Below are 24,604 nucleotides of genomic sequence, written 5' to 3' on the forward strand. Positions count from 1 at the left end.
AGAGAGCCTGTGCAGCAGATTTCAGGGAGGCTGTGGGGACAGTTTTCAGAGAGGCTGTGGGGCAGTTTCAGGGAGGCTGAAGTATATTTTTCTCGGAGACTGAGGGGTAGTTTTCACAGAGGATGAGGTGTAGTTTGCAGACAGGTAGGGGGCAGTTTACAGAGAGTGTTAGAGTCCATACACCGAAGGAACCCCGGGAACCCTATAAATAAACCTGGTCTGTTGAGTCGCCAAGGGCTGGCAGCTGCTGTCAGTGGGACGGGGGTGAGGGTTTCCTGTAGCACCAGCGACAGGCCGCGTGCTGCTTGTACTCTCTCCTCTGACAGCTCAGGGAGACCACCCACGTGGCAGATCCAAAGGTCAGACAGTCGGGAGCCCAGCGAGGTTACAGACCTCGTCCCTGCTGCCCGCACAGCCGCTCTGGTCCCGCTGGACAGGAGGGGGCCGCCTCAGTGGACAAGTCACGCTCGGGCCCCGCAGGCCCCCCTGCCAGGCTCACTGGCTCCGTGTGAATGAGCGTCAGGCCTGTCAGGAGCCCGGCCAGGTCGTGTCCTACCGCGCTGTCCTGTCCCCCTGCTCGGTCCCTTCTGTGAGGGCAGCCTGGGCGCGCAGGGCCTCCCCGACCCCGGACCTGGTTGCCAGCTGGGTCCCTCACAGTGCACAGCACACGCCACGCCTGCCTTCCAGGGACGAGGCCAAGTCTCCCTCTCTGATTTTCTCTTTTCAGCCACGAACAGGATCTACTCCAAATTCAGGCAAGAGGTTCCCGAATCTAGCTGGAGGATGTTCATGAGGTTTGCTGGACTGGAGGAGAACGACATTGTCATCTGTGAGCACGGGGACCCGGGGACCCTGACGGAGCAGCACCACAGGATGCTGCCACGCGGGCAGAGCGAGCTGGGGCGCCCCGCGTCCCCCTGCGGGCTCGTGGCAGCCCTCCGTGAGATGCGGCTGCGGGAGCGTCTGGAGAATGTTAGCAACGAGCTGGTGGGGAAGATACCTTAGGTTGTGAGGACGCAGAGCCCCGAACTAGAGTCAGCTTTTTCGGCAACGACTGTGACTTAGCAGCATCCTGGGTGCTGACCTTCCCCAGGTCCCTTCCCGTGGGCGCCTTCACAGATCCCAGATGGGATGGAGCCCCTTCCGTGTCCAAGGAGCTTCTTCGGGAAGCTTCCGATGGGGAGGACCATGCAGCCAGTGGGATCTCTGCCAGCGTTGCGGAGGTCCAGGGTACTGCCTGTGGGCAGTGCGGCCAACACATTGCCCCTCAGGGGACTCCGGGGGCCCTGAGCTGCTTGGAAAGGGACCCACTGGCTGTGCTCGGTGGTTCCACGAGCCGTGGTCTCCTCCAGAAACAGAGGCCAGGAGGGCTGGCTGGTCACGCGTGTCAGCCCAGCAGCTCACTCCTGGGTGTCCCAGGCACTGCGATGTGCCCTGGCTTCCACTTGGGAGTGCCATAGTTGGGTGACACTGATAAGTAAGTCCTAGACAGACAAACCAGTGGTGACTCAGCTGTCACTAGGTTAGCTGGGGTGGGGCATGGGGACAGTTACTGTCACATGCCAGCTATGGAGGCCTTTGTACAGTTCTTTACACGTTGAACCATAGATGCTTTTACAGTTTTATTTATGTGTTAAAATTTCTCTAACATAGTGTTTTCATGTTTGCAAAATTTTTTCACCCAATAAAAGTTATATTCTAAATGGTGTTGCCTCTCATTCTTGTTGGGTGGACAACTTCGGGTGTGCTGTCCTTGGAAGGTGACGTGGTGCGCAGAGAGTCAGGGGAGCTGAGGGTGTCGTTTGTGGGTGCAGGGCCCCGAATCGGGGACCAAGGCCCAGAGTGGCCTCTTGTCTGGGTTGTGGTGTCCCCGGGGCCTCTGTCCCTGGGAATGAGAGCACCGACCATCCAGCGCTTCCCTGAGAACTCACCCACCCTGCCCCCTCCTCAGTCACCCGGAGCAGCACCCGTCCTTGGAGGTGCCCACCCGGGGCCCCGCACTACCATGGGGCGCCGACCACCTTCAGCTCCCACGCAATCCCTCGGCGAAGTCCACACCACCCCAGCCAGCCTGTCCCGTCCAGACCCTTGGGCGTCATCCCCACAGGCATCTCCTCTGGAGTCCCCCCCACCCCCGGGTGTGAGGGTCCCCTGTCCCTCCCAGACCTGTGTGCCCAGCCCCCCAGGCCCCGCCTCCCTCCACGCTGCTGCCCATCACTGACTCAGCTTCTGTCCACTCTGGCTCCCTTCCGGCCTCTCCGAGTCCAGTCTCCTCCACTAGCAGCTGGACTGGGGGTGGGAGCACAGATCTGGCCACCACCCTCCCCGCCACCCACCCTCACCCCACCCTGGGGAGGGTCTCTGCCATTCCTGGTTCGTTTAGGAGAACTGGCAGCCCCAGCCCGCACCTCAAGTCCCAAACTCTTGCTGGCGTTGCTGCGTGGGTCCCGTGGTCACGCTGAGTTTGTCAGCATCTTGCCTTCTCCTCAGGTCATTCACAAGACAGTCCACTCGGCCTGGAATGCATGCCCCCCATTCACCCCCAGTCCCTTCCTCTAAGCCTCCTTGGAACTGGTCTTCTGTTGGAGCCAGCCCATTGCAGCCCCAGGGGCTGATCTCTGACCATCTGGCTGGGGGTTGTCCCCACACCACGGGGGTCATGCTGACTTCAACACCCATGCACGAGATGACCTGTCCCTGAGGCCTGCGTCTGCACAGAGGGACTTCGACCTCTGGCCCTCGCCCTGTGTGGGGCCTCATGGAGGGACTGTCCTTCCCAGCACCCTGTGTGATCCCAGGGACAAGGCTCCAGTGCGCTGGCCACGTCCACCTATACACCACAGCTCCCAGCATGCCGGGGGACACTGGTGTTGAAGCCTGGGGCGGTGGTTGCCTAGTGACCAAACCTGTTCCCTAGGCGAACCAGGGGCGGGGCGGGGTGGGGCAGGACTTTCAGTCCCACCAAGCCCACCAGGTTCTGGGAATGAGTCCCTGTGGTTTGGGGTCCCTGTAGTTTGGGTTCCAGGATTACTAGGGTAGCCGGTTGCTCTCAGGAGCAGGGTGAGTGCTCACAGCAGGGCGTTTGAGGGGTGACTCCAGCCAGAGGGGCTGGCCCCCCGGTAAGATAGGGGTCACATTGGGCCTGAATCCTAGGTGGTCTTGGTGGGCCGGCTTCCGGGCCCGATGTGGCTGGACACTCAGGGTAGACGCCCACCTAGGAGACTGAGGGGAGACCGCCTGTCCCCAGCAGACTGGGCCTGAGCTCGGGACACCCTTTTGGGATTGAGGCCCTGCCCCGCGAGACCATCGCCTGCCCAGCCTCAGTCGCCCCTCGGGCTGTGCCAGTGTCCTCTTGCGCCTCTACCCATGATGGTCCCGTGTGGCCCCATCCGGGCCTCGCCCTGATGCCCCAGCTGGACCTCGGGGACAGGTAGAGCGTGAGGGGTACTTGGTCCTCCGCCTGGCCGGGTGTCATCCGGGGTGGGCGGAGGGAGCCCTACCTGGGCACTTAGGAAAATGGGGCCGCAGAAGCCTGGGGGACAGGGCTCACATGAAAGGACCGGGATTTTATGACGGCATTCTTCGCAGCGGCCAAACCTCACATTTGGGTGTCAGGACCCCTTTATTGGCCGGGAGGGTTGGGTGAGCAGCCCTGGTGGCCCTGCCCACCAAGTCCCTGGAGTCACTGGGGTAGACGGGGGCGTCCGCAGGCTGGTTCCCTGGGACCCGTGGTTTCCTGACAGTGTGGGACAACCTTCCCTCAGGACACACACTGCACGTGGGTGTGTCCCCTGGCTGGCAGAGATGAGAGGCCAGCCCTTCTGAGACACCCCTAGCCCCCCAGTGCCCCCAGTTCAGGCTATGCAACGCCCTAGGCCCCTGTGGTCCCCCTGCTCCCAAGTGCGTGATGGGTCTCCAGGTGGGGGCTTCAAGACTCGAGAGGCACCCAGGTGATAGGCTGCTGAGCCACACCAGCACCCACCGTCAGGGCACCCAGCACACCACGGACAGGGGTGCCTGGATGCCAGTGTCATCCTCACCCTCAGCTGGGATTCACAGGCGGATTGGGGTGCAGGCAGGGTGGGCTGTGTCCTAGCAGCAGGGGGCGGAAAGGCCTCAGCGATGGTGGGCCCGGGACAGGCTGTCCGGGTGGAAAAGGGCAGCTCGGTTCCTGACATTTCTCCAGTGAAGCGTGTTCTTGGTTCCTGTTTCACCGTGAACCACGTTGCTGTGGTGTTTTGTTTCTTTTTGTGGCTTCAGAACTTGAGCTTTTCCAAACCTTGGGGAGAGGCGCCCTGTTTTACACCATGAGGCCTGGGGTGGGACCCAGGAGTTCTGGATAACTGAAAGGCTTTCCTGTCTGAACCCTTGACCTTGGGGCATCTCCCAGACACTGTCCTTTCCCAGGACACAGCCCATAGGTGCCCAGGCAGAGGGCAGTGGCCCTTTGTGCCTGCAGAACCAGCTGGGCGGTGACCCTTCCGACGTTACTGACACGGCCGCCACCTCCAGCTCCTCAGTGACGTCGGCCCCCTGTCCAGAGTGTGTAGAGCGCAGCATGAAGAGACTCGGGGCAACCTAGGAGGTAGTAGCTGTAGTTAACAACGTGGTGTTGTGCACGTAAAATGTCGCTAGGCCCTGGCTGGTGTGGCTCAGTGGACTGAGTGCCGGCCTGGGAACCCAAGGGTCGCTGGTTGGATTCCCAGTTAGGGCACATGCCTGGGTTGCCAGCTGGGTCCCCAGTAGGGGGTGCCCGAGAGGCAGCCACACATTGATGTTTCTATTTCTCCCTCTCTGCCCCTCTCTCTAAAAATAAAAATCTTTTAAAAAAATGTTGTTAAGGTAGATTTCCTGTAAAGCTTTTTTACGCTAAGAAAAGGGGAAAGCAGAGGGTAACATTCAGAGGTCCCGAGTATGTTTATGACCCCCTGTGGTGGCAGTACCACGGGAGAACACGCGTGTGCAAACCTGTCACATTGTATACGTGAAACACATGCAGTGCCAGGCCCCCACAGGTAGACTGCCCGGCAGACACGCTTTGGGACCAGAGCGACTCTAAACACCAGCAGCCTGGTTACTGCCCGGGATGTCTGGGAACGGCCCCCCCTGCTCCCCCCCCCCCCCCGGCCCCGGAAAGAGTTTGTCAGTCAGATTGGTTTGTGCGGACAGACCTGGAAGGAGTTGCCAACGGCCGGATGCAGCTGCTCTCCTTGAGCTCCAGGGAGGCTCAGGGGCAGTTATCACTGAGGCTGAGGGCCCATTTCAGGGACACTGAGGGGTAGTTTTCCCTTCAGGAAGAAGGGATGTTTTCAGGGAGGCCGAGGGGCACTTTTCAGGGAGACTGAGAGGCATTCTCCAAGGAGGCTGAGGAGCAGATTTCACGGAGGCTAAGGGGAGGTTTTCAGCCACGATATTCATCACTTTTCACCCAGGCTGAGGGCCAATTATTAGAGGAGCCATGGATACTATTTAGGGAGGCCTAGGTCCGGTGCTCAGGGAGGCTGAGGGGCAGTTATGAAGGAGGCTGAGGGGCAGTTTTCAGTGAGGCAGACAAGCATTTTTCAGGGAGGTTCAGGTAGTTTTCAGAGAGGGTGAAGGGCTGTGTCAGGTTGGGAACAGATTTCAGGGAGATGGATGGGCAGTTTTCAGGGAGGCTGAGGGGTAGATTTCAGGGTGGCTGAAGGATACGTTTCACAGAAGCTGTGGGGCAACTTTCAGAAGGTTTTTGAGGCAGTTTTCAGAGAGCCAGAGGGACAGTTTTCAGAGAGACTGAGGGGCAGTTTTAGAGAAGCTCACAGGCAGTTTTCACAGAACCTGAGGTATAGTTTTAACATGGGCTTAGTGGAACTTTTCAAAGATGCTGAGGTGCAGTTTGTAGACAGTTAGGCGGCAGTTTTCAGAGAGGCTGAGGGGCAGTGTTCAGGGAAGCTGAGGGCCTGTTTTCAGAGAGGTTGGGGGCAGTTCTCATGAAGGCCGAGGGGCAGTTTTCATGGATGTTTGAGGCAAGTTCACGGAGGCCGAGGGGCACTTTTCAGGGATCTGAGGGGCAGTTTTCTGAGAGGCCGAGGGGCAGTTTTCTGAGAGGCCAAGGGGCAGTTTTTACAGAGGCCGATGGGCTCTTTTTAAAGGGCCAAAGGGGTAGTTTTCAGAGAGGCTGACGGGCTGCTTTAAGAGAAGCTGAGGGGCAGTTGTCAGGGACCCTGAGGGGCAGCGTTTAGAGAGGCCAAGGGGCAGTTTTGAGGGAGGATGAGGAGACGTTTTCAGAGAGGCTTAGGGACAGTTCTCAGAAACGCTGAGTGGCAGTTTTTAGGGAGGCTGATTGGCAGTTTGCACAGACATTGAGCAGCATTTTTCAGGGACTAAGGCAGGGCAGTTTTCAGAGAGATTGGGGGCAGTTTTCAGAGAGGCTGAGGGGAAGTTTTAGAGAAGCTGACAGGCAGTTTTCACAGAACCTGAGGTATAGTTTTAAGGGAGGCTGAGTAGTAGTTTTCAAAGATGCTGACGTGCAGTTTGCAGACAGTTAGGGGGAAGTTTTCAGAGTTGCTGTGGCGCAGTTTACACAGAGGCTGAGGTGTGGTATTCAGGTAGACTGAAGGGCAGTTTTTAGGGAAGCTGCGGGGCACTTTTCAGAGACACTGTGGGGCAGATTTCAGAGAGGCTGAGGGGCAGTTTTGACAGAGGCTAAAGGGCAGTTTTCAGGGAGGCTGAGGGGCAGTCTTCACAGAGGCTGGGGTGTGCTTTTCAGGGAGACTGAGGGGGAGTTCTAAGAGAACCTGAGGGGCAGTTTTCAGGGAGGCTGAGGTGTAGTTTTCACAGAGACTGAGGGACAGTTTTCACAGTGCCTGCCTTGTAGTTTTCAGAGAGACTATCGTGCAGTTTTCACGGAGGCTGATGTGTAGTTTTCACTGAGACTGTGGGGCAGTTTTTGAGAGGCTGAGGGGTAGTTGTCTAAAATCTGAGGGGCAGTTTTCAGGGAGACTGAGGGGCAGTTTTCACAGAGGCTGGGGTGTAGTTTGCAGACAGTTAAGGGGCAGTTTACAGAGAGGCTGCAGGGCTGGTTTTGGAAAGGCTGTGGGATAGTTTTTAGAGATGCTGTGGGGCAGTTTTCACAGAGCCTGAGGTGTGGTTTTCAGGTACACAGAGGGGCAATTTTCAGAGAGGCGGAGAGGTAGTTTTCATAGAGGCTGAGGGGCAGTTTTCAGGGAGGCTGTGGGGTACGTTTCAGAGATGCTGTGGGGCCCTTTTCACAGAGGCTTTGGGACACTTTTCATAAAGGCTGAAGGCCAGTTTTCAGAGAGGCTGACTGGGTCTTTTCAGAGACTCTGTGGGGCAGTTTTCACAGAGGCCGTGGGTTCCATTTCAGGGAGGCCAAGGGCCACTTTTTCAGGAGGCTGAGGGGCAGTTTTTGGAGAGGCTGTGAGGCAGTTTTCAGGGAGGCTGAGGGGTGGTTTTCATAGAGCCTGAAGGGAGTCTTCACAGACGCTGTGGTGTAGTTCTCAGGGAGACTGAGGGGAGTTTTTAGAGAGGCTGAGGGGCAGTTTTCACAGAGGCTGAGGTATAGGTTCAAGGGAGGCTGAGTGCAAGTTTCAAAGATGCCGAGGTACAGTCTGCAGACAGTTAAGGGGCAGTTTTCAGAGAGGTCGTGGGTCAGTTTTCGGAGATGCTGTGGAACAGTTTACACAGAGTCTGTGGGGCAGTTTTCACAAAGGATGAGGTGTGGTTTTCAGGTAGACTGAAGGGCAGTTTTGAGAGAGGTGGACACGTAGTTTTCAGGGAGGCTGTGGAGCAGGTTTCAGAGAAACTGAGGGGCAGTTTTTAGAGAGGCTGAGGAGCAGTTTTTGAGAGGCTCTGGGGCAGTTTTCAGTCAGGCTGTGGGGCAGGTTTCAGAGATATTGAGAAGTTTTCAGAGAAGCTGAGGGGCAGTTTTCACAGACACTGAGTGGCAGTTATCAGGGAGTAGGAGGGACAGTTTTCAGAGAGTTTGGGGGCACTTTTCAGTGAGGTGGACAAAGGCAGTTTTCAGGGAAGCTGAGAGGCAGTTTTCAGAGAGGCTAAGGGACAGTTTTTAGGGAGGCTGAAGGGTAGTTTTCAGAGATGTGTAGCGGCAGATTTCATAGAGGCTGAGGGGCAGTTTTTGTGGCCGCTTTGGGCAATTTTCACAGAGGCTGAGGGGCAGTTCTCAGGGAGACTGTGGGGCAGTTTTCAGAGAGGCCGAGGGGTAGTTTTCAGGGATCTGAGTGGCAGATTTCAGGGAGGCTGAGGGGCAGTTTTCAGAATTGTTGTGCGCAATTTTCAAAGACGCTGAGGGGTAGTTTTCATGGACGCTTGGGGCAATTTTCTCAGAGGCTGAGGGGCAGTGTTCGTGGAGCCATAGGGGCCATTTTAAGAGACGCTTAGGGGCAGTTGTCAGGGAGGCTGAGGGGCAGGTTTCAGAGCGTCTGTGGGGCAATTTTCATGAAGGCCGAGGGGCAGTTCTCATGGATTTTTAAGGCACTTTTCACAGAGGCTAGGGGCAATTTTCAGTGAGGCTGAGGATTTATTTTCAGGGAGGCTGAGGGGCAGTTTTCATGGACTCTGAGGGGCAGTTCTCAGGGCGGTGCAGGGGCAGTTTTCAGAGAGGCTGAGGAGCAGTTTTCATGGCGGGTGAAGGGCAGTTTTCAGAGAGATTGGAGCCAATTTTCATGAAGCTGAGCAGCAGTTTCCAGAGGTGTGGAGGGGCAGGTTTCAGAGACACACAGGGGCAGTTTCAGCGAGGTGGAGGACAGTTGTCAGACACACTGAGGGGCAGTTTTCTCATGGGCTGTGGGGCAGTTTTCAGGGAGACTGAGCAGTATTTTTCAGACAGGTACAGGGGCAGTTTTCAGAGTCACAGTGCAGCGGCATACATGGAGGCATACGAAGGTATCACAGACAGAATTGCATGAAATGTGGCCTTGTGTGTCTGGCTTCTCTGGTTCAGGCTGGTGTCCCCAGCAGCTGGGTCACGGTGGGACCTGCCATGGCGTCACCTCTCTGTGTGGCCAAGTGACACTCAGACGTAGGTGCAGACACAGACTCGTGGTGGTGTTCACCCTTCTGCTCAGGGACTCGGGGACATTTTTAAACAAACAGACCCTGAATCCCCACAGCTCTATGACAAGGACAGCTTTTCAGTCAGTGGTGTTGGGGACCCTGGACGTCTCCAGGCCCAGGAGGAGTTGGGCCCTCACGTCACAGCAGACACAGAAACTAACTCACAACGACCCAAAGACCCACCTACACGGTCTGAAGATGACAGAACCCCTGAAGGGTCAGAGGGGACGTTTCTGGACGTTGGATGGTGTTTGGGGTGTATGTGACATGGGGCCACCTGGGGGGTGTCTCTGAGTGCCTCAGAGAGGCCCTGTCCCTCAGTCCCTCCACGATCCTACGATGACAGGTTCCTGTGCGTGTGTGTGTGTCTGTGCACACACGCGGCCTCTCGGTCCGACTGTGTATGCATCTCTGAGGGGGTCCGTGTCTCCCCTTCGTGAGCGGTGCTGCCGTGGAGGCGGGGCGCAGGCGCCCTGACGGAGGGCTTTCACCTCCTTCATGAGCGCACCTGGGGTCGGTCTGTCTGTATTCGGTGTCACGGCTGCTAGAAAATATGTCAGCGTGTGACATTACTGACTCGTTTCCTGTTTCTGCAGACACCAGAGCGCAGATAGCAGTGGTTTGGTCGCGAGCTGTTTGATCTTCCTCGTGTTTGTCTGGGCATCACGATCATCATCATCGTTACCTACGTCAAGAAGCCAAAAGACGGAGGATTCCAGCCCGCGTGCAGTGGGCTTCCCAGGGGTGCGCGCTCCGCGTTGGAGCCCCAGGAGAGGGAGTGACAGCCCGGGCTGGGGGCGGGTCCAGGCGCTGCGAGAGGACAGGGCGGGGCCTCTGCGGGGTCTTCCGGGTTCTCCAAGCTGGCGACCCTCCCCCACCCGGAGCCGCGCGGAAAGGAAACAGCCCGACAATGATCACGGTGCTTCTACGCCGATCCCCAGGCCCCTGGACTCAGTGACGATCGGCCCCTCGGCCATCTGAAGGGTGAGGCTTTTTCAGCATTTCCTTGTCCTGGGTCCAGGAGACTCACCGGGAGCCCGGTGCGCTCCTCGGGAGAAGCTAGATGGGACTTCCTGGGGGGAAGTCCGTAATTGCGTCGTCCGTTAGGGGCAGAGTCCTACGGAAGGCCCCCTCGTGCAGCCCGTTCGGCTAGACCGGTCCGGGCTTCCCGCTGCCGCTGGCCGGCCTGGAGGACCCGCGCGGGCTGCGGCGGGAGTGAAACTACCCCGCCCCGCTCCGCCGCTGCTCCGGAGCGGGGCTCGCTCCGGCCTCTGCGCTCCCCTCTCCCGACTTTGCTGCGGCTCCTGGGCGGGGCACGGGTGGGTGCGCGGCGCTCGCGGAGGGCAGACCCCGACAACAGAGGTGTGGGGGAGTGGGGGTGCAGCCCAGGGCTGGACAACAAGGCGGGCAACGTGAGAGCTCTGAGCGAGGCGGGCGCCGGGGTCTGGCAGGAGGAGTCCTGCCGCTTTCCCTTCTGCGCCCTTCCCCCCGGCCCCCAGCACCCGCGCACCGGGGTCCGAGCGGCTCAGGGTGGGAATTCTCCCAGCTCAGGGGCGGCCCCGCCTCCCACTCCTGCGGACCCCAGATGCTCTACGGGAGAGGCGGGGGGGGGGGCGCGTGAGGAACTTAAGACCGCGTTCCCTCGTGCCCCGGTTCCTAGCACGCCGGCACAGACACCAGCCTGTGTGGTGCGCGCCCAGTGCAGGTCACGATGGCCAGGTGGGACCTGAGGTGGGTCCACGGGTTTCTGGGGAGACTGGAGACTGTCCACGATCTGCCCGGGCCTCCATGGAGCCCTGACTGTACTGAAAGTGTGAGGGAACAACACTTCCCCTTTCGGACCGGACGCGGGTGGGGGTGGGTGGTAGCGGCGGCTGCAACCCCAGGACGTGGGGGCGGGGCTGCGGGTGGGAGGAGCGGTGGCTCCCAGCCCAGGGCGTGTGGGTGGGACTGCAGGGGGAGGAGCAGGGACCAGAGTCTGACGCCTTGGGGCACGGTTGCTGGTGTTGCCAAAACCAAATCCACCCCTTCCGGGGATGGGTAGACATTTAAGAAGCCAATCTTTTTTTTTTCTTTTTTTAAAATATATTTTATTGATTATGCTATTACAGTTGTCCCATTTCCCCCCTTCCCCCCTCCACCTTGTACACCCTCTCCCACCCACATCCCCCCCTTTAGTTCAAGTCCATGGGTCATACTTACAAGTTCTTTAGCTTCTACATTTCCCATACTATTCTTGCCTTCCCCCTGTCTATTTTCTCCCTACCGTCTATGCTACTTATTCTCTGTACCTTTTCCCCCTCTCTCCTCCTCCCACTCCCCTGTTGCTAACCCTCCATGCGATCTCCATTTCTGTGGTTCTGTTCGTGTTCTAGGTGTTTGCTTAGTTTCTTTTGGTTTTGCTTTAGGTGTGGTTGTTAATAGTTGTGAGTTTGCTGACCTTTTACTATACATGTTTTTTTAATCTTTTCTTAGATAAGTCCCTTCAACATTTCATATAATAAGGGCTTGGTGATGATGAACTCCTTTAACTTGACCTTATCTGGGAAGCACTTTATCTGCCCTTCCATTCTAAATGAAAGCTTTGCTGGATAGAGCAATCTGGGATGTAGGTTCTTGTCTTTCATGACTTGGAATACTTCTTTCCAGCCCTTTCTTGCCTGCAAGGTGTCTTTTGAGAAATCAGCTGACAGTCTGATGGGAAGTCCTCTGTAGGTTACTGTCTCCTTATCTCTTGCTGCTTTTAGGAATCTCTCTTTCATTTTAATTTTGGCTAATGTAATTATGATGTGCCTTGGTATGTTTCTTCTTGGGTCCAACTTCTTTGAGACTCTCTGAGCTTCCTGGACTTCCTGGAAGTCTATTTCCTTTGCCAGATTGGGGAAGTTCTCCTTTATTATTTGTTCAAATATGTTTTCAATCTGTTGCTCTTCCTCCTCCCCTTCTGGTACCCCTATAATTCAGATGTTGGAACGTTTAAAGATGTCCTGGAGGTTCCTAAGCTTCTCGGTTTTTTTGAATTCTTATTTCTCCATTCGTTCCTGTTTGATTGTTTCTTTCTTCCTTCTGGTCCACTCTATTGTTTTGAGTCCCAGTTTCCTTCCCATCACTATTGGCTCCCTGTGCACTTTCCTTCATTTCTTTTATGGTAACCTGCATTTGTTCATCTAATTTGCGACCAAAATCAACCAATTCTGTGAGCTTCCTGATCACCAGTGTTTTAAGTTGTGCATCTGATAAGTTAGCTATCTCTCGGTCACTTAAAAGGATGAGTCCTGGGGCATTGATTTGTTCTTCTGTTTGGGCCATCTCTCTCTCTCTCTGTCTCTCTCTGTCTCTTTGGGTCTGGGCAGAGCCTTAGGTGTTCACCAGGGCTGGGCACCCCAGTCGCTAGATTGTGACTTTGTATGTGGGGATGGGGTCAAGAGGGAACAATGGAGGTTGTTCCATTCTCCGTGGGACCTCAGTTTCTTCCCTGGGATCCTGGGTTGCGCACTTTGCCCTGCTCCACAATCGCCACCTCACTGCGTCTGCCAGCTGCCGCTTGCGTACTCAGGGTCCACCCGCTGCGATCTTGCACGCCCCAGAGGCCTTACATGCCCCCGGATACCTTATGCTCCCAACTCTCTCTGCTTTCCGTGCCGTGACCCGAGCCTGGCTGCTCGTCTCCCCCCCTCCCAGCGGTCTGGATGAACGGGTCTACTTCAACTTCTTGGCTGTCCGACTTCCATTCAGATAACTTCTCTGTCAGTTCTGGGTGTTATTCTGTCTCTAAATTGTTGTTGTTCCAATCTTGGTTGTGCGTGGAGGTATGGTGCGTCCACCTATGCTTCCATCTTGTTGGAAGTCAGAAGCCAGTCTTTTATTTACTAAAAATCAACTCCGGTGGGACAGGGCGGACTTCCATTTATGGACGACCTGGGTTCCCCTGAGCCCTGACAGAGAAGCTGCAGAGTGGACCTGGGGTGCACCCTCAGCACCCCTCTTCCCGAAGCTGCAGGATGTCGGGAAGACCCGAGAGTGAGTCGCGTCCCCAGTCCTTAGGACACATGGAGCCGGGAATGAGTCCGGAATGTCCGAAGGGGACAGGAGCTGAGAGTTGGTGCTGTGCTGTGCACCGGCTGCCAGGTGCTGTGGCGTCTCCTCAGGCAGAGGCTGTAGCGACCAGGTGGGGTCTGTGCCCTGGGCCCCACCATCACCTCTGTGGGCCCCCCTTCACAGCCTCACCTCTGTGTGCCCCCCATCACAGGTTCCTATGTCAGGAGACATTTTCACCTGGACCACATCACCCAGTGCAGCCAATGCGACCCTCGCTGCTTCACCGCTCACCAAACCCGGAAGACGGCCTGCCTGCCTTGTGCCGAGTGCCGAGAAGGTGAGTGGGCCCAGTGACTCGTGGGGGTCCTTTGGTTTCTCCATCCCACCCTGCAACCACCTTGCTCCTGGGAATCACCCCAAGGGCAGGCGTCACAGGTGAATAGGACCTCGGGTCAGGCAGGACGCGTGTCCACCAGGATGACAAGCATCTGTGGTGAAAGGGTCCCCCTGAGGCCCCCGGGATTCAGAGCCACTGTCGAGAGAGGAACGCACACGGGTTCACCCCGCACCTCTGTGTGTCCCACATTTTGGAAGGAGGCTGGGGTTCTGCCACCTTCCCACCCAGTGCTCCCACCACTGGGGCAAGACCTTCTGCTCACAGTCCCCTGCACGGGGAGGGGGAGGGGGACTTAAATGTGAGCAGAGGCCCAGGCCAGTTAGAAAAGCCGAAGCCTCCCCCCAACACACACACGTCTGCCTCAGTGACGAACAAGCAGCAAGTGCAGTGTCTCCTGAGGGCCCAGGGCACCAGAGACCCGACAGGGCTTTTCCAGAACTTGAGGCTCAGACAGGTTGAGTGACCCGCCTACCCGCACACAGCTGGGGTCTCCTCCCACCGGTGGCCGGAAGCTCCGGGCAGGGGTTTTGTAAGGAGGGAGAAGGAAGGAAAAAGACCTTGAGAAACTCGCACGGGAGGGTGTTGGGGGTCTGCATTGAGGGGCCGTGTGCAAGCAACACAGGCTGTTCAGGCAGCTGGTTCAAGGCCAGCAAGCATCTGGGAGCTGAATGTCTGCGGGTGGGAGTCAGTTCCTGTGGAGTCTGTGTCTGGAGTTCTCGGGCTCACACGGGCTGTGTCCCTGCGGTCACATCTAGGTCACATGTAGGTGGGCAGGTCATCCTGTACCTGCTGAGAGAGGGTGTTAGAGACAGTGGGGCGGGTTACCAGGTGCGTGCCTTAAAGATGTGCGTGTAAAGATGTCTGTGACACAGTTATTTGTAAAACGTCAAATCTGAACCAACGCACACACACGTCCGTTGGAGCCGGGACCTGCCACACGGTCTGACCACAGAGGGCACCCCAGTCCGCATGTCTGTTCTTTGGAGAAATGTCTGTTCAGGTGGTCGGTCCATTGGCAAAATCTGATTGTTTGGGGGGATTTTTTTGGTGTTAAATGATCTGTGTTCTTTGTCCGTTTTGGATACTAACCCCTGGCTGATCGTATGGTCGGCCAAGGCCTTCTTCCGTCTCTGAGTTGTCTTCTCCCTGCGTTGCTGCTTCCTCTGCTGTGCGGACACCTCAGTTCCACGTGGCCCCATCTGTTCGGTTTCCATTTGCTGCCCCCCGCCCCAGGCGGTCACCCCAGAGAGACAGTGTGAGGGGTGGCATCAGGGTTCGGGGCCTGTGTTTCCTCCAGGGCTCTGGTTTGGGGTCCCATTCACGTCATTCACTGGTTTGTGGTCCTTCCTGTACGCGGTGTCAGGAGGTGACCCAGGCCCCGTCTCCTGCACGTGCCTGTCCAGTTGTCCCAACGTCTGTTGAAGAGACTGTCTTTCCCCCATGGTATGTCCTTGCCTCCTCTGTCGTGGGCGAGTGTCCATGTAGGTGACACTTTGTGTCTGGCTGTCGGTTCCGTCCCATTGATCTGCGAGTCTGTTTTCTGCCAGCGCTGTGACTTCAGGGTGTGATGCCCAGGGGAGCCCATGTTGTATCCTGCAACCTCACTGCCTTCATTTCCACGTTCTCACGGGAGTTTGTGGGTCCTCAAACGTTCCTACGTACCGCGTCCTGCCATCTGTGAGCGGTGCGAATGCTCCTTCTCCGATTTGTTTGCTGTTTGTCTCTGTCTCGCGTGACCGCTGTTGCTCGGACTCCCAGTACTCTGGTGCGGGGAGGTGGTGAGAGTGGGCGCCTGTCTTCCTCCTGATCGGAGTGAGGGAGCTTTTGGCTTCTCACCGTTGCGCGTTGTGTCACGGTGCGTCTAGGAATTACGGTGTTTCAAAGATTTATTTCTGTTTAGAGAGAGGGCAAGGGAGAGAGAAACACAGGGAGAGAGACATCAGTGTGTGGCTGACTCTTACCCTCCTCCTACTGAGGACCTGGCCCACAACCCAGGCACGTGCCCTGACCAGGAACTGAACCAGCAACACGTTGGTCCCAGCCCCCCACTCACTGCACTGCGCCACACCAGCCAGGGCAGGAATTATGTTCTTAATAATGCATTTTTATTCATAATTATAACCAAATTGGATACAATTTATACATTGTGCTCTTGTAGATTTTACTATGATGAGCAGCATAAAATATGAACCTTTGCGTTCATGCCAGTTTTACTTTAAGAGCAGTTTATGCCAATGTAATCTGTGGGGCTAAGGATAAAACTTTTTCAGGGCATTTGATATATGAGGAAGGACTGAAAAAAACTACCAGTAACTACCTTCTGGAGGGTGGACCCCTTATAATTGAGACTCCCCCTGCCAGGTGAGAGTTCCAGGAGCCCATCTACATCAGTGATCAGCTGGCGTTGTTGTGAGACGCTGGGTTGTGCTTTACTGATTTTATTTTTTGATGACTCTTCCAGAGCACTGACCCATTTCCCGATGAGTGATTTACCAGCCCACCTGCCCACCTGGGCTGAGTGTTCAGCAGTTTTTATCAAAACCCCACGTGCCCACCCTCCCTACTCCCCCGATCTCACCCAGAGTGACTGTTTTTCTTTCCCGGGTGAAAAGAGTCCACAAACGGAAACGTCCGGACGTGTAGGTCGTGAAACAAAACAGCAGAAGCTCTGAGAGGCGTCAGAGTCGCCGAGTCCAGAGAGTGTTCAGGGCGGTGGAGGGACGTCCCCACGGGTGTCCCGCATCCAGCGGGGAGCATGTGAGGGTGACCGAAGGCTAAAGGTGTGTGAATAAAAACAGTTTTTATAAGTAGATTCTCTTTTTCGGTCGCCCCTTGAGTACACGTGCTCCAAATGCATCCACAAATGTTCACATTCACGTGAGACACAAGATGTAATTCCCATTCTAATCTATTTAAATTTTATTCCTTTATACTTTATATTTTAACATGGTCTATGATAGGAATGAAAAACAATAAATATCCTCCAAAGATGTGGAAATGTGTTCCCCACTCTGGAAACTTCTAGACTTTAGAACTTTCAGGTAATTTAAAGCACAGGGTGCAAAAGCCCTGGGCTCCTGCCCTGGGTGAGAGGGGACCCCGCGGGAGGGGCCGCCCAGGAGGGAGGTGAGGGGGCGGGGCACGCTGGCTGCTGTGCAGAGCTTGCCCTGCAGGGGGCAGCAGCGGGATGGAGACTCAGAGCAGAGGGGCCTGCCTTCCTCAGAGGGTGGTGTAGAGGGGCTCGCACCTGGCTGGGGCAGGGAAGTGTGGGCAAGTGGGGGGCTTCTGAGCAGGTTCCCACAGGAGAGCCCGGTGCTCCCTGCTGGCGAGGGATAAGGTACCTGCATTACCGCCCCACGTTTCATGGCTGATTTCCATGGAGGGATCCAAGGTGAAGAGACCCCAGGGGACATTTGCAGAGGAGGCTCTCGGGTCCCCAGTGATGGCGATGGTGCCCAGGTCGGCCCTGGGCAGGCAGCCTCTCCACGTGGAATCCTCCTGCTCCTTCCAGATTGTCCCTGATGCCCAGCCCCTGCTGGGCTCTGTGGTTAGGTGCCTGGTGCTCGGTCTGCTTGCCCTCCCTGTGTGCTGCGCCCTGGTCCAGCTGCTCAGCCTCTGCTCAGGTAGGACCGACCAGCTGTGCGTCTGTGTGTGTGAATCCTTTACCTTTGGGCCCAGCCAGAACCCTGGACTCCACCCTCCCCTGCAAGGCCCGTCCACATCACACCTGTGTGAGGACTGAGTTCCCATCTAGCTGTCTGTCACCTCGCCCTCCCTGCCTGGGACACCCCCTGGCCCTCTGGCCCTGCTCAGTCTGATGGCGCCCCCTTCTGATGACCAGCTGAGTTTGCTGTGGTCGGACCCCCCCGAGCCCATCCTGTCCATGGTGGGTGAAGACGCAGACCTGCCCTGTCAGCTCTCCCCGAACATGAGCGCTGAGAACATGGAGCTGACGTGGGTGCGACCCGGCCGCAGGCAGGTAGTGCACAGGTATGCACACGGGCAGGAGGACACGCCGGCAGAGGAGTATCGAGGGAGAACTTCGATTTCACGAGAGGACGTCACTGTGGGGAGGGCTGTTCTCCAGATTCGCAACGTCAGAGTCTCAGACAGCGGAACCTACCTGTGTTATTTCCGAGATGGAGACTTCTCTGCAAAAGCCGAGGTGGAGCTGCAGGTGGCAGGTGAGCGTCAGGCTTGTTCCAGGCTACTTTCCCTGGGTGGGGGCAGAGGCTGCAGACCTACCCCAGAGCATGTGGGCTGCTCACCAGCATCCACCCCCGCCTCCATCTCTGCGCCTCTGAGGCTGGTGACAGACCCAGGGGTCCCCCAGGGTGACTTCCTCCTGCACCCAGTACAGAGTCCCCCACGCCGCCCACCCGTCTCAGCAGGGGAGTGGAGGTGAGGGACTGGGACGGGAGGGAGGGCCCTCCCCGCAGTGGGTGGCACATGGGTGTTTGTGTTCAGCGTGTTCCAGACCAATGCCGTGGTCCCCCAGGAGCCCCCTGTGGTGGGTCCAGTAGACTGAGCTGCAGGGACAACTCCTGTGGGGCCCACGTCCCCACCAACCCCCAGGAACACAGCTGCAGTTGGACAGGTTGTGTCTTCCTCAGTGCAGCGAGGGAGGACGCTCCCCTGGGGACGGGGACACCGGGGTGTCTCAGAGAGGAGGCGTCAGGGAGGACTCGGTGCGGTTCGGGGTGTGTGGAAGCAGCGCTGGGCTCTGGGTGGGACGTGGTCAGGATGGTGGGGGTGTCACTGGTCACTCACAGCCGGCACAGTGAGGTGGGTCACTGCACACGGTTCATGTTTCCTCTGTACTGTCACCCCACTTTTCAGTGGCCTTGACGTGGCCCCAACCCACCCCATGGGGAAGCACCTTGTCTGAGGTGCTGCCCCACAAACGTGCCCGTATATGGGCGTCAGGGCTGCAGTTCTCCTTCCCCGGACACAGCCCGGCCCTGTGGCTTCCAGTGCGTGGGGGCTGGTGGAGCAGGGACGGTGTGGCCCCCTGGCCTTGTCCCCGCATGGTCCCTCCTCAGCCTGCTGTCCCTTCCTGCAGACCTCGGCTCCCCCGATGGAGCCCCCCCTGCAGGACTCTGTGTGTTCAGGTCCTCAGGGGGCTGCCTCCCCCTCCGTGTGGTCAGGGGCGTGGGGACAGGTGGCAGTAGCTGCCCTCTTCCTGGCCCCGGGTCCGCTGTCTTCCGTGGGACAGGTCCCCCTCTGCACAGCCTCGCTGTGGACACTTCCGGGGGGAGACCCTGCAGGGAGAGCCGAGCAGCCTGGCAGTGAGGGCGGCAGGAGCCTCCCGAGGGGCCGTGCACAGAGTCACTGCTCGGGCGGCCGCAGGACACCGTGTGTCTCCTCCTGCTCACGGGAGGGCACGGCCCCCATAGGACGGGCAGCACAGACAGGGGCAGTGGTGTGGGACCCACTTAGGCTAAGGGGCTCCACCTCCATGCTTGCCCAGGGAGGGGTGAGGGGCTCTGCCAGGGACCAGCCTGTCTGGGGCAGGGGGGAGGGGAGGCTGCGGCAGTCTCTAAGGGGACTTGGGGAAGCAGCCTCTGCTCTGGCCCAGAGCCCCCTGGATCCAGCACAAGGGTCCAGCCAGGGTCAGGCAGTGGCCCCTCGGGGATCAGTCTCTGCTGCACAGCATACACTGGGAGCAGCTCCTGGTGAGTCCCTGCTGGGCTCGTCAGTGTGGGCACCCCTCCCTGCTGTGGTGACCCTCACCATTGTAGAGGGCTCCCCACGACTCAGCTCACTTCTCCTCCACAGCGCTGGGCTCTGATCCCCACATTGACGTGACGGGCTACGAGGCTGGAGGGATCCGTGTGAACTGCACGTCTGCCGGCTGGTACCCGCAGCGCCAGATCCAGTGGAGAGACGCCAGGGGACAGAGCTTGTCCTCTCAGTCAGCATCTGTGGCTGCAGACCCCCAGGGCCTTTATGCAGCCTCAGCCTCTGTGATCCTGGAAGGCGGCTCTGGGGAGGGGGTCTCCTGTGTCATCAGAAACCCCCTGCTGGGCCAGGAGAGGTCATCCAGGCTTTCCATCCCAGGTGAGTGCCCTGCCCCCTGCCCTGGGCTCTGAAGTGCCCCTGGGGGAAGGCCTGGTGGTCTGCTGCTGACCTGGGTCCCTGGGTTGCTCTGCTGGAGAGGGCACAGAGCAGGGACCTGGGGCTCCTTCCCCTGAAGTGGTTTATGTCACAGAGCCTTCTGAGCTCTTCCTGCCTGCCACACACGGTGTCAGGCCGTGGGACATGGGGACAGATGGGAAAGTTCGGCAAACGTACCAGGAGGGAAAATAGGGACAACCCAAATCTCAGTGAAAGGCTAATGTCCTTACAATGTAAAGGAACACGGTGGATAAAAGAGCAGAAACGGGAATCATCAGTTCCCAGGAAGGTAAAACTCACAGGAAGATGCCAAATCTGAGAAAACGGAACTATTTCCACCTGTGAATTTGGCAGCAGCAGGACAAACGAGGTGGTGGGCGCCCTCTGGTGGCGGGCTGTGGGGAGACAGCCCCGTAGCCGTCTGTGCTTCCGGTGTTGGATGGTGTTGGTGTGGGTCGGCACCAGTGCTGTGGGGGCGCAGGGCCGTCTGCATCTGAACGGCTCACTGACTGATGCCAAACCCACTTCTGGGGACCACCTGATGGGCCAGTCTGCAGCGGTGGGACGTGACCCTTGTGACCGGGTATTTTTAAACCAGTGATCCCCGGGACAAAGGGCAGGGCCTCGGCGTGCCCACCAGAGGGGACCCAGTGTGCAGTGGGCACTGCCCTGCGGGAGAGACACCGGCCTGCTCGCTGTGCTGGAGCGGGCAGGTCGCTGAGACACAGGACGGGTCGGACACCGTGCACAGGAGCCGCATAGGGGCCTGATTTCGCTGTAAACAGGATGAAATAAACTATTCAGTTTTCAAAACTGAATGAAACCTGTGTGGCACTCACCCTGCATCCGGCACTGCATAAGCACTAACTTCATGCTCTCCCTGATCGGGACGCAGCAACAGATGGTTACGTCATTAGTTCAAGGTCACAGCGCTGGTCGGGCAGGAGGCCCAGGACTGGAACCCAGGCCCCAGCCCCAGAGTCCGTTCTTCGTCACCAGTCTCTGCTGACTGAGGGGGGGCAGATAGTCAGTGGGGGGGCGATGCAGAGGGGACGTCAGTGACACTGTGTGTGCGTCCTCATGCTCCCTCTCATCCCATGGGGGCGGGGACGTTTCAGGAAAACCGTCCTGACTGTGTGGCAGTGAGAGTCTGGGTGCTCTGGGGACAGAGAGATCCCTTCAGGGGCTGCCGCCACCCCTTCACAGGTGCCTTCTTCACGGACACACAGCCTTGGACTCTGTTGCTCTCCCTGACCCTGATGGTTCTTGCGGTGCCCCTGTTGTGTGTGATCTGCTTGCTGTGGCGACGACGGTGGAAGAGGAGCCAGGCCCCGTCCCAAGAGAAGGGGAGAGAGCACGAGCTGAGAGAGAAGCAGCGCGGGCAGAGCTGCAGCGGGAGCGAAGCGCCCAAGGTGAGGCCCAGCTGCAGGAGGTTGCCACCTCCCTGCCCTGCCCACGCCCACCACCCAGATCCTCCTCTGCGTCCCCTGAGCAGGACTTCCTCTTTCTGTTTATTTCCAGAGACGCAGCAGGACCAGCTCGGTAAGCCCCCATCCCCGTCCCTGTGCGTCCCCAGTGTGCGCAGCTCAGCCTTTCGGGCGTCGTCCGCTCCCCCCACTAGAGCCCGGAGTGGGCGTGCTGGGGAAGACCCCACTCTGCTGACCTAGACCTCGGGGTGCACAGCGGGGCGCAGAGGGCATGGAGCTTCTACGGCTTCCCGGGGCTGCTAAACGTCCTCCCCAACTCGGGGCTGAAAGACACAGAACTGACCATGTCCCGGATGTGGAGGCCACGAGTCTGACCCAGGTGTTAGGTTGGGGATAGGGGGGCAGCTTCCTCCAAGGCCCTGGGGGCAGGTCCCGCCCACCCCTGCGCTCACCTCGTCTCGCCTGGCCAGCTGTCCTGGGTGCTCCTTGGCATGGGCACCCATCAGTCAGCACCGGCCTCTGTTCTCACCGGCCTCTTCCCCACGGGTCTGTCTCCCGATGACCCTGAGTGGGCACTGGACGTAGGGCCCACTCTCATCCAGTATGGTTCCCTCGTCTGCAAAGGCCACATTCCCAGGTCCCAGGGGTGTGGATGCAGACCTGTCTTTCTGGGTTCACACATAGCCCACCTGTCTCGGCCTACCTGCAGAGTTGGGGGGACACCCTGCACCTGACCCCACAAAGTACTTTTCTCTGCTACCGCACGGCCCCAGCTGAGCTGCCAGGCGAGGTGACATTTCCCCCTGAAGCTGTTGGGGAGGGCTGCGCTGAGGCCCCTGCCACCAAAAGTCACGGCTTTGTTCTTCAGTCACAGGGAGGCACCCAGCCCAGGGTGAGTCTGCTGCCCCGGGATGCAGAGCGCGGCCCACCAGCTGGCGGCACGGACACCAGGCCACTGCTGGAGCAGCTGGGCGCAGCCGTGCGGTCCCCTGAGGACTCTGAGGCCCGTGTGGAGCTGCAGGCGGTGGTGCCCGCAGGGGGCAGGGCCACCCCACAGCAGGCGCTGCAGACCCAGGTGCCTCCAGGGTGTGGCAGCCCCCCTGCACACCTCAGAGCAGGTGAGGGGCGTCTGGACAAGTGTGACAGCAAGGACGCCTGTGTGTGTTGCACATGTGCTGTGTGCGTGCAGGGCGTGTGCAGTGCTGCCCTGCGTCCCCTAACTTCCTGTCTCAGTTTCCCGGGTGACCGAGACGCAGCCCCACAGACCAGACAGCTTAAAGGACAGAATGTCACTGTCTCCCTGTGCTGGGGGCGGATGTTCAGGTTCCTGTGGCATTGTCCCTATGTGCGAGTGAGTCCGTGTCCCTAAAAGAGGACACTAGTCTTGTTGCGTTAGGGCCTCGTCTGGACAGGTCACAGCTGCAACGACCCAGTTGGCAGACAAGGCCCCACTCCCAGTTGCTGGGCTTAGGACGCCCACATCTTTGGGGACACAGTGCAGCCTGTGACAGCCCCCACCACACCTGCTGTCCGAGGGAACGGTGGCTCCCTAGGGCCACCGAGACCCAGGGACCCAGCTGTCCTAGGTCCCAGTGCTGGGAGGGCGCTGCCTGGAGGAGGCCCGGCTCGCCGGCTCTGTGCCCTCAGCCTCCACCGCGCACCGGCCCCCGAGGTCTCCCAGCCCCAGCGCCTCCCGTGTGCCCCGTGTGTCATCGGGAGAGGGTAGGCCCGGAGGCAGGGTGCGCACACAGCGCTGCGTGTCCCTGCAGGACTGAAGCTGGCCCCACGTCCAGCCGTGCCTGGGAGAGACTCACTGTCCTCCCTCCATCCGGGGCTGTAACGAGGCCGTGACAGCTGAGTGGGACTTGACGGAACGAGCCGACGTTCGCTACAGGACCCTGGGGAGGAGGAGCCTTCAGGAAGGGGGACAGTGTGTGCAGGGTCTCAGAAGGGTATGGAGCCTGTCCAGTGTCCAGTGCAGGCTGGTGTCCCTCCAGGGAAGGGTAGCGGGAAGCCCAGTGTTGCCCCGGCCCAGGCCGTGTCCTGGGGAGTGTGACCCGGAGGGCGGGTGGGCTGTGAGCTCTCTGCCCCTTCTGAGAGGCCGGGCCCCGTCCCCAGACACTGACTGGACACCGTGTGGAGGCCCCGCTGCCCCCACGCACCCCGCCCACCCGAACTCAGGTGGTTCTGTGTCCTCGGGATTTTGCCAGGAAGCTGCCCTGGTGTCTCGTCCTGGAACAATTTTATTCCCTTCTCTCCGCAGCAATATGAACAGGTGTGTTTTGAAGGACGGGTCCCCTGAGGATAAGTCCCCCAAAACCTTCCTTTGTAGTGACTGTTGAGGTGTGACATCACGACCCAATGTCCTCCCTTCTGGGAAGCGGGACCCTGGGCCCACAGGCAGCTCAGCGACGTCCCGTGGGCATCAGACTCTCGGTCCGACACTCACTGCAGACATGAGGGCACACGGGCCTCCGTCCAGTGTCACTTCTGGCCGTGAGGACACACGCAGGCGGCCCTGCGTTACTGCGCATCCACGGGTTTGAGCAGGAACGTGAGTGGCCGGTAGGAAGGCCTGGGTGACCCAGGCCTGGTGAGGCCCCAGGGGTGCGGCGCTGCTGTCAGTGGGACGGGGGTGAGGGTTTCCTGCAGCTCAGGTGTCGGGCCTCGTGCTGCTTGTACTCTCGTCCTCTGACAGCTCAGGGAGACCACCCACGTGGCAGACCCAAAGGTCAGACAGTCGGGAGCCCAGCGAGGTTACAGACCTCGCCCCTGCTGCCCCCACAGCCGCTCTGGTCCCGCTGGACAGGAGGGGGCCGCCTCAGTGGACACCTCACCCCGGGGCTTCCCACCCTCGGGCCCCGCAGGCCCCTTCTGCCAGGCTCCCTGGCTCCGTGTGAATGAGCGTCAGGCCTGTCAGGACCCCGGCCAGGTCGTGTCCTACCGCGCTCTCCTGTCCCCCTGCCTGGTCCCTTCTGCGAAGTCTGCCCGGGCCCCCAGGGCCTCCTGCGGACCCTGGACCTGGTTGCCAGCTGGGACCCTCACAGAGCACAGCACACGCTACGTCTGCCTTCCAGGGACGAGGCCAAGGCTCCCTCCGTGATTTTCTCTTTTCAGCCACGAACAGGATCTACTTTGGATTCGGACAGGAGGTTCCCGAATCTAGCTGGAGGATGTTCATGAGTTCTCGGGACTGGAGGAGAATGACGTTGTCATCTGTGAGCACGGGGACTCGGGGACCCTGGCTGAGCAGCACCACAGGACGCTGCCGCACTGGCAGAGCGAGCTGCGTGGCTACTGAAAAGCGCAGGGTCCCAGACATCAGAATACGTGGGCGTGTTTGTCAGGCGCCTTGTTAAGTGGAGGAATGTGGTGCCCGCCCATTACCTGAACTACAATGACAAGAAAGGGCTTTTCAATAACCCCCCGTGGACACGAAGGTGAGGGGAGAGGGTGCAGGACCACAGAAGATGGAGAGTGAGCGACAGTGTGCTCGCTGCCGTGTAATTCCAATGAGCCTGCATTTCCGCCGGCCCCGGGGGCGCTGCAAGGA

General features: G+C 58.7%; 1 protein-coding gene across 1 annotated transcript; it reads left to right on the forward strand.

Moving 5' to 3' along the window:
• The first annotated feature begins 17,166 nt into the window (after positions 1–17,166).
• Positions 17,167–19,631, forward strand: LOC118501406 (butyrophilin subfamily 3 member A2-like). The gene is made up of 2 exons (XM_036029850.1): positions 17,167–17,691; positions 19,286–19,631. The coding sequence occupies exons 1-2, from the start codon at positions 17,325–17,327 to the stop codon at positions 19,597–19,599; spliced, it is 681 nt and encodes a 226-aa protein (XP_035885743.1). The 5' UTR covers positions 17,167–17,324; the 3' UTR covers positions 19,600–19,631.
• The last annotated feature ends 4,973 nt before the right edge of the window (positions 19,632–24,604 follow it).

The sequence above is a fragment of the Phyllostomus discolor genome, chromosome 6 (assembly GCF_004126475.2).
Source record: "Phyllostomus discolor isolate MPI-MPIP mPhyDis1 chromosome 6, mPhyDis1.pri.v3, whole genome shotgun sequence".
NCBI lineage: Eukaryota > Metazoa > Chordata > Mammalia > Chiroptera > Phyllostomidae > Phyllostomus > Phyllostomus discolor.